Source organism: Acanthochromis polyacanthus, chromosome 19 (genome assembly GCF_021347895.1).
Source record: "Acanthochromis polyacanthus isolate Apoly-LR-REF ecotype Palm Island chromosome 19, KAUST_Apoly_ChrSc, whole genome shotgun sequence".
Classification (NCBI taxonomy): domain Eukaryota; kingdom Metazoa; phylum Chordata; class Actinopteri; family Pomacentridae; genus Acanthochromis; species Acanthochromis polyacanthus.
In genome coordinates, this window is record NC_067131.1 from 7,997,058 (window position 1) to 8,006,562 (window position 9,505).

A 9,505-nucleotide genomic window follows, 5' to 3' on the forward strand; every position below is an offset into this window, starting at 1 on the left:
AAAAAAAAAAAAAAAAAAAAGGGAAGCTGAAGCTCTTTGGAATAACATTTGTGAACTTTCAATTTATTGTAAAACATTTCCAATTTCAACTTTAAAAACCCTAACTATTAAAACAATAAAACCACAGTCACAATATATTGAGGGGTATTAGGTTGACTTCACAGATGAAAGAGGTTCTGAACAACTGGCCTAAGGACAGCCAGGTGTAGGTGGTTTTGTTTTATAAGTAAAACTTTCTTTGGCTACACATCCCAAACACACTACATTTTGTCAATGTGGAAGCTAAAGTCATTTATCCTTTAGGTGAACAGTGAATGCAAATGGCTAAACTGCCTAAACAGGAGAAGAAACAAGGCAAGATCACTTCTCTTGAGGTACTTTTCAATTATTCCTAGAACCGCTGAATCACAAAGCCAAAAGTAAAACCACTTCCTGAAGCATTTTCTTGCATAATGTTTAGATCGAACACCTGCATAGTTTGTGTCCTTCATGTACTGTTAACACACTTCAAGAATTAAAAAAAGGCCAAGAAAGGCCATAGACTGTATATAAAGATGGACGTAGCATCTGGCTCCAAAATTGAAGGCCACCCAGAAGTGTCAAAAACTTGCAATATCATGCCGTCCGCTAGGGTTGGCTCCAAAAAGCTTTTGCTCCATAGACCCCAATTCATTTTTGAAAAAAAATAAAATTTCATAGACTGATTTTCTACAGCTCAGGATTCTTTTCCCGTTAGTTTTCATGGTCAAAATGAGAGATCAGGTGGGCGATCTTCAAAAAAAAAAAAAAAAAAAAAAAAAAAAAAAAAAAATCAATACTGAATTTTAAATAAATCGTTAAAATTGGCGGAGCCAGGGGGTGTGGCTATACTTGATTGACAGTCCCATTGACTTGTCCTGCCCCGAGTTGCTCTCTGGTCCAGCCTGTTTCATGACGCTTTTTACGTCACTGGCTCCAAAAAAATCCAAAATGGCGACCAGGAAGTAGCAAAATCTGGGCTTCATTTTCTTGGTGTTTAAAACCAACGGGTGACGTCACGTTAGTTCATGCCTGAGAAAGGCATACTTTAAAAAAAAAAAAAAAAAAAAAAACTTTGTACAAATTGTATATTTTTTAATTACAATTAACATCCACAGAATCAAAAATATTTAAAATACTTTGAAAAAAACATAATAGAACGAGGTAGAAAAGTGCTTTTCCCCTTGTATATCTAAAGTGGGATAAACAATGATTTAATAAAACAAACATATTCCACTAAGTATTTTCCAGCCTCATCCACCACCACAATACTACAGCCAGTCTTACAGAAGGTGCAGGTACCAGGTTACAGTGAATAATCATCACAGTGTTTTAAAATTCTCTGTTAATATGTTGAACTGTGGTCAACTCATTCACCATACAGCTAAAAAAAAAAAAAGCCACATAAAGAGAAAAGAATCACACTTCTTGTCTTGGAGGGATTGGTCTGGGCACTCCGGGGCCTTGCGTAGGAGCCGGTGATTGCACAGGAGCCTTGTTTGCGTCCATATTCCAGTAGTCCAGTTCTTCGTACCTGAAACTGACAGGTTTTGGTTAGATTAAGTTAAGACCAGTTAAACAGGCTTGGTTGTTTAATTAAAGCTTAAGCTTCTATTTATGTGTAAGAGAAATATTTATTGTGTGAAGTTAAAGTCAGGTCATACTCAGAACTTGGAGCTGAGGTAGCTGGTCGATTTCCAGGCTAGAATGAAAAGGAAAAACACCCTACAATGAGCCATTCTTTAAAAAACATACCCAAACCTTAACATATAGTTCAAAGATTGAGCTCTTTCCTTATTTTGTGAATGCATTTTTAATGAAAATCTCAACAAACAAAAACTGCACTGCTTTGTCTGCAGTGCCGATTATGAAGAAAAGCATATCTACCCTAACAGGAGGAGCTCGTACAGGAGGCTGGGTTGTGACATCTGTTTCAACTGCGTGGTTTGGTTGTGCATTTGCATTTCGAGCATTACGTGACCTGGAAAAGACAAAATCAACATCATTTTTTAATACAAATATGAATCAAACTTTAAAATATCTTTATATGTGTATATATATTTTTAACGTGAGCGACTGTTTACTTAAGACTTCGTGGTTTCAGGCAGGGGTCCAGGGATTCTCTCCTAAAGATGTAGAGCAGCGCCAGAACGATGAAGACCAGGACAGGAACCACCAGCAGGAAGAAGATCAACAGGCCATTTCTAAGGGAGTAGTCTGAGGCAAAGAGGATTATGTGTGGATATTTAAAAGTTCCATTTGCATTAAAAAAGTCAACATGTAGTTCTACTTAATTACCTACAAATAAACGACTGACTTATTCTAGGAGTTTCGGCAGAAATCAACTGGACTTCTCTTGTTGATTCTTGAAGACGTTTCAACTCTCATCTCATTGCTGATTCTTGCTAACTAGCAGCTCCACCACCAGGATTGCCGTTTGACCACTTGGTTTCATAACAGTTTACACCATGAGTCACATGAGTCCTGGGACATTAATGGGCATTTAACCATGAGAGCCGGAGTGACTACAAAACTCCCAATCAGCCAGTTAGAACTGAAGAAGCCTCTTGGATGGGAGGTGAAACATCTTCAAGAGCCTAAAAGAGAAGCCCAGTTGATGTCTATTGAAGCTCCTGCGACTACCACGACCTGTATGACTGAGAATCGACAGACATTGGTGATTCATTGATTTCTTTGAACCACTTCAGAGACATGACAATACAATAGGACATGCACAAACCCATCAGAATTGGAGAAAGGGATGCCAAAAACGATGTCTACTGTGCACATGCAGTACACATGCATAGATTGTCAATATGATCAAAACTATCCAAGACCATCCTCATACAGACTCTACAACACAAGCTACCACAGTCATGCCAAGAAGATGGGATGATTAATATATGAGTAATATGAAGCTCTGATAAAGGGCTACTGTAGGTCACATGGTCTTGTATTACATTACCCTATGCATAGGGATGCATGAGAAGAACATCATTTCTAACTGGTAAACGTTTTTCCGATTAGTGCTGATGACTCTGAACTGTATACAGGGAAATGACTATGTGTACTTCAGTTTGAAAATTAAACCAGCAGATTCAACATAAACCTACCTATCTGAGCAGGACCACTGTCTATGCTGCCACCTGGCCCCGCTCTGTCACAGTTAGGTGGTGCCCACCCATCATCACAGTGGCAGTTGCCTTGGTCATTACATACCTGAAAATATGTTACAACAAGAAAGTCAGATGTGTCTTTATCGGCTGGTAAGTGAAAGTAAAGGAAATGCAGTTTTACCCCTCGGCCATTGCAGGTGGTCTGAGCTTCACAATCCAAGTTGGGCAGCAGAGCAGAGGCGTTCACGCACTGAAAGTCCAAACAGGTCTAAAAGAGGAAACATAACTTGATACAGTTACCAGAAGTCAGTGAGTCACTTTTTCCATTTCCTGGTTACATTCCTTCTCTTTGGCATGGACATTTTTCAAAATAGCTTCCATTCTTCAGTCTGCTCACCTTTCCTTTGTCACAAGGGCTGCCAGGGTTGACGTAGGCAGGATCAAGCACATCTGGGCCGAGGTTGAAGTCTGCATTGACACAGGTTGACCCATCAACCATTTGGATGCTGATTATGGCACCGTCAGGAGGGTTCTGCACGTCCACATCGGTGCACTGCACCTTCCCACACATGGAATTTCTGTGGCGCAGGTTCAAAAGAATACAGTTTTTACAGATTTCTTTGCAATTGTATCCACATTAGTGGATTATAGCTCAATTATATGTGCAAGATGAATAATTTGAAACCTTAATTTTGCCTGAAATGTCTTCAATAAATCTCTTTCAAACATAAATTAATATAGTCATGCTATATTTACAAAAAGTGATCGTAAATGCAACATGACAACTGGTGCAGCTTTTCCCCAAAGTTTAGACAGACTTTACATAAAATCCATTACTGAATCAGTTAAACATCCAATGATGATTAATAAGAGATTTAAGACTTAAGTACTTACGCTACAGTGCATTTTATGTAGTTTCCTGTGCTGGTGATTCCACAGTTCCCAAATTTGTCTCCTATGGTATTTGCATGTGAAAAACAAATATCCGCTGCCTTTCTTGCAGGATCTGCAAAAGAGCAAAATAATATCCAAGATAAATTGTTAATGACAGAAGAAATGAATTAATGTCTTTCTAGGTGATGGCTGCCTCCTCTGGCTAATGTATTTTAGACTACATTATCCACAGACTATCACAGAAACAGATTTATCATGCGGTACGTTTAAATGGTACAGGGTGCAACTCAAACACAACTGCAAAAAAGTACAAAAACTGTAACGACCCAAATGTTAAGTCATGGTCACTGAATGTACCTGGTGCAAATAGATGTCTGCACTGGTAATCGTATGTCTGGCAGCGGCCTTCATAGCAGTATGCAGCATTGTTTTCACAGGGCATGCCGTCCATGACATAGTAGTCATCGGGACAAAATGGACCGTCGCCTTTACAGAATTCAGGAAGATCACAGGTGTTGACAGACTCTCTGCATGGCGTTCCAGCAACCTGGATCTAAAACAAAAATCCACCACATTTCAGAATATTTCCAATGCACAACTTATTCAGTGCAGCCCCAAGCTTTATAACCTCAGCGAAAGTCCAGAATATCACAGACCTGACAGTTGTTGCAGCAGTCTCCCTGAGCACAAGTGGACCCACGTGTGAATGTACATGTGGCAGGGTCACAGCATCTATTATCGCATTCCTGTCAGAAACAAAAGAAGAAAAAACTATGGCTACAATCACACTAAAAACAACAGGAATAATACACAGCAACAGCATTTTAAGCATAAAGGCACTCTGTTGTGTAGAATGCATCAAACGTATGCATTTGTGTTCCATCAAAAACGTCTTCCTGATTTCCAAACACAGTATCTTTCTAAACAGTGTTAATTTTCAAATATTGTTTTCATATTCAAAATATTGGATTACACTGTCTCATATTTGATAACTGGACACTCACACTGCTTACTGCTGTAATAGTGTCTGGTATATACACCGATCCACCACAACATTAAAACCACTAACAGGTAGTGAATGAGTCATCTTCTGGACTAGACTGTCATGCAGAGACTGAAGAAGACTTAATCTACAGTTTCTGTTTGGAAAAACTGTTTTATTTGTGAAAATGCAAAAAAAAAAAAAAAAAAAAGTTTTGCAAACACTAAAGACTCTTTAAAACATAATTTTTGATTTGTACAACCATTATTTCCTGTGTTAAAATGTAAAAACATGAGATTTTAATGTGTTTTTTTTGGTCTCTGGAACACGTTAGATCAGACCCAGATCAAAAACCTCTATGCTTGGATGGGCTAAATCTGGAGTTTGTACCAACACAGGTTTTACTGTAACAAGCCTGTTCCATCGAAGCCTCTTCCAGGAACCTAGTGGACTCAAGGGATCCACTTCTGTTTATCCAGTGCCCGACACAACAGGACACTCAGAGGTAACATGTTTGTATAACAATGATCAGAGCTGATTTGGAAGCAGGTGTAGGTGGTTTTAATGTTGTGGCTGACCCATGTATTTGCAAAGTGCTTATTATTTGTCATATCTGATATGCCTCCAAATAAGCATAATTTATTCCAATGAAAGCTGTGAAAACTATCAAAGACAGTAAAGTTTATCAGAAACACTCATGCAATACATAATAACATCAAGTTATGTTGTTCATTTCTGTTTAAAGTGTGACTGACAGGCAGTACTCTACCTCTGGTTGGCCACAGTCACACTGCTCTCCCTCCTCCAGTCGGCCGTTGCCACATTCAGCAATACCGACGACATCTGACTCGGAAGGCTGATTCCTCAAACACACGCCTCCTCCACGGACAACCAGCCTCTCAAAGTCTTCTGCACTGCAGCGGCTGAAAGTAGTGGAACCACTGTGGGGAAATAAACCAATAATGGAAATATCCATTTGGACCGATCTCACGTTAAAACTTTAACTGTAGCGAACGGAACAAAAGAAAGGAAACTTGTTATATTATCAAAATATGGAGCCATCATTTGTGGGAAAATGTATTACGTTGCACTTGCTCCCATGATGCAGCTGTTTCCATTGCAGGTGCAGCGTGAATTATCGTGATTCATTCCCAGGTTGTGGCCCATCTCGTGGGCCACCACAGTGGAGACAAAAGGCAAGGCATTGTTGCTGTACTGCAAAAAAAAAAAAAACACATTGGATATATCGGATTTAGTGCTAGCATTTAAAAATAAGATCCTGAATTTGAATTTAAAATGATTAAAAATAATATTTTTAAAAACACCAAAAGAGCTTACATGAATAAAGATGCATGAACTTACAGAAGAAACTGGGCATGAAAGAAACGTGCAATCTATTTGAATTTAAGTTCCATTTTTACTTATTGAGAAGGAAAGAAAAGCAAGTTCAATAATATCATTTGATTAAATTTTTTTTGCATACAGGTATAATAATTCCAAATGATATTAACCTGTGAATAACAGAAATGCTGTTAATCATCTTGTTTTTTTTTTTTAACAGAAATCTAGAACAAACTAACCTATGACACCTTAAAATAATTTAAAGCTCCTTATCTGTACTTTCTAATTGAATATTAAAGACACTAAAACGTCACAGAGCAAAAAAAAAAATGCAAAGAATCTAATCATCAAAATAAAACTGCCTAGTCATGGGGTAGGACTGCTTTCAAGTAGAACCTGTTTTAACAGTATGTGAGAAGGAGCTGTCCTCCCATACTGTCTCATGAATAATGTAGATGTATCAGTTTCTATGCAAAAGCTCATGCTCCCAAAGCACCATAGTGTCAGCTGGTGTTAGAAGTTAAAAGAGAGTTAAACTAACCACGTTGATCCCTCCACCAGTCGTTACAGAGCAGACCCTTCCCACGAAGGCCATACCCAACACGCCTCCTCCAAACGCCCCTGATCGACCACTGTGGACCGAGATACAAGTCACAAATTTTGCTTCACATTTCAGAACATTTTAGTCTTTGAGGCTTCCACTGAGAAATATAATTTGAAGGTACATACTTCTGGAAAAAGCAAAATAAAGTACCATACACATTACTTACACAATGAGCTGACCAATGTCATGTCTGAGTCTCGGTACCAGAGTCGACTTCCTCCACCTAACAAACCTTCCCAGCACCTCTCCTGCAGAGCCGTCCACACTGAAGGGGTTACTATCCTTAAAAATCTCCAGGCCCACTAACACAACGCGGATATTCAGCTGTTTGTAGTACTGAAATAAAATAGAAAATAAAAGCAGAACATCATACAACACAGCACAGTACACTCGCACACTAGATAACATTAGAAATTAGCATATTTTCTTTTACAAACTACTTAAAAATCTCACCCCATCCAGTAGGTTAGCCATCTCCACCATCTCCTCGCGTACTGCTGTCTCATTTTGTTGTTTGAAATTGTACTGGCAATAAAATGAACAAGAAAACGGTTACTAAATAATGCAAGGATTGCTATTAAGTAACTACTACAGAGCTAAAGAGTCAGTGAGTAAAGTAAAAGTGTTGATTTACAAGTTAAAAAAAGCTAATCATTGTGAACACTCACCCTCTGATTATCAACAACCAGCACCAGCTCCACATAACTGGTTTGTGGTAAGTTTCGCTTCCTCTGTTAAAACAAATTTTTTCAGAGCAAAAAGCCGGTTAGATCTGGTATCCACTTTTCATTTTAAAACCCGTTTACACAGTAAGAATAAGTGAACACAGACAAAATCCTAACCCGCAGCAGAGAAGTCAGAGATTGGCCAGGTTCAAAGGGTTCATGGCTCGGCGTTGATTGGGCCTCACCCACAACCCCGCAGGTGACGGGCTCGGACTGAATGTCCTTCAGTAGGTACAGAAGATGCTCATTGGTGGCAGACTGTGGTGCAGGTTCAAGTCCGAACGTCTCATTTCCGAGGAGGATCACACCCCTGCAGGAAAGCAGTGAATTATCAGATATAGTAATAGATAAATGCTTTCCATCAAAGCAGGGATGTGGTGCTGCAAACCTGTGGTACGGCATAACTTACTGAGGAACAAAGAGATGGAGACTAACTTGTGAAGGTTTGGACTGATCACACCTTATGAATTCAACACACTTATACACGATGATATGGCAAATGGGTGCATAATCTCATTTTTCAGATTGATTTTGTACATAATTAACTGTGCTAAACATCCAGTGAGACAAAACTTAAGGTCAACAAGTGTTAACATTGAATTGGAGTCCTGCTCCAGCCCCTTTTATCACACAAAGGAGGAACTAGAAACCAGCACCTGCCTAATCCAACTGGTTTGAAAGAAAAATGTTCCAACCTGAGGCCAGAGCAGGTGCTCAGTGCTACCAATGAATTTTCATATCCTTCAACCTCTCCGTGGTAATAGCAATGCACCTGGAAATAGAAAAGTAAAAACAGGTTTGAGGGGAAAATGCTCAGACCAGCCTTCAAAATCAGAATACACAATCATCAGCTTACATGAGGTCTTGGATATGATGAGTTGTAGCGACCAGCTGCGTCACGTGAATATTGGACAAATTTGGGGTGTAAGAAGTCTCTGAAAATAAGAGGAAAAACGCAAGAGATGTTTCATATGTAGCATAAACAAGGTCTTAGAATAAAATCAGTGTGTTTTTAATTCTGCACTTACTTGTTCCTTTTTAGATGAATGACATGTTTTTTGTTATTTATGTTGAATGCATACGATATTGTCTCATTTCTGTGTTTCTACATACAACAAGAAAGCACTGTTAAATGCTGTCATATTGAAAATTCAGTTAAAAAGACAGTCAAATCAGTTTTCTACCTCTTCTGATTGTTCCGAGCTGCGACTGCTCCTTATATTTCTGTGAATCACTTGAGGATTTACAATGGAGTACTTGGAAAGTTTTGATGTAATGTCACTGAATACATCTGGAATACAGGAGAACATAAAGACAAGCTGTAAATACTGAGAAGGTATTTGGTGACGACCTAATGCCATCCCTTCTCAAGACACAAGTCAAGCACACACTCGAAGGAAAATTAACAGAGCAATATTTAAGCCTTTTTGCTTCATTCTCAGGATAAATTTAAAACAAAAAGGATAACACAAGCAGAACTAATGTTATCTAACTTCTAAATGCCCAGTCATTGCTGTTGGCTTGTGCATCAAGGAAGAAAAGCAAGGACATTTTTCTGTCTATCGACAGACCACGCTACAGCTCAAAGCGCCTCACCTTTGTTGTCAATCCCAGAAATAAAACACTGCAAGAAAACTGCGAATAGGATGTATTTTCTGACCATGATTCTTTGTTGAAGTACCGAGGTTATGTCCCCATTAGGAATACGGAATGCCAACTATTAGCCAAATGAATTCAATGTTCGTGTCTGCCTTCTTGCTTCCTCCTGCGGTCAGGTGCGTCACGCTGGGCGTGTCTGAAGACAGGTAAACTCACCTTAGAACAA

At 39.0% G+C, this 9,505-nt stretch overlaps 1 protein-coding gene across 1 annotated transcript; it reads right to left on the bottom strand.

The window, feature by feature from the left end:
* Positions 1-1,081: 1,081 nt before the first annotated feature.
* On the bottom strand, positions 1,082-8,990 carry zgc:174164 (uncharacterized protein LOC570656 homolog). The gene is made up of 21 exons (XM_022190945.2): positions 8,865-8,990; positions 8,709-8,785; positions 8,537-8,615; positions 8,376-8,452; positions 7,798-7,990; positions 7,624-7,686; positions 7,409-7,480; positions 7,122-7,291; positions 6,893-6,983; positions 6,095-6,225; positions 5,780-5,951; positions 4,685-4,774; positions 4,386-4,581; positions 4,029-4,140; positions 3,532-3,712; positions 3,316-3,402; positions 3,132-3,237; positions 2,103-2,235; positions 1,906-1,999; positions 1,683-1,720; positions 1,082-1,558 (listed from the first exon to the last, which is right to left on the bottom strand). Exons 1-21 carry the CDS (start codon positions 8,988-8,990, stop codon positions 1,438-1,440), a joined length of 2,409 nt encoding a protein of 802 aa, XP_022046637.2. The 3' UTR covers positions 1,082-1,437.
* Between the last annotated feature and the right edge of the window lie 515 nt (positions 8,991-9,505).

Bases quoted from the DNA above. Each gene is read 5' to 3' on its own strand.
- zgc:174164 (XM_022190945.2), bottom strand. From the start codon at position 8,990: ATGTTCTCCTGTATTCCAGATGTATTCAGTGACATTACATCAAAACTT. The intron at 7,292-7,408 runs GTGAGATTTTTA...ATTTTATTTCAG, and splicing joins TGGCTAACCTACTGGATGGG to TACTACAAACAGCTGAATAT. The intron at 3,713-4,028 runs GTAAGTACTTAA...CCTGCGCCACAG, and splicing joins TACATAAAATGCACTGTAGC to AAATTCCATGTGTGGGAAGG.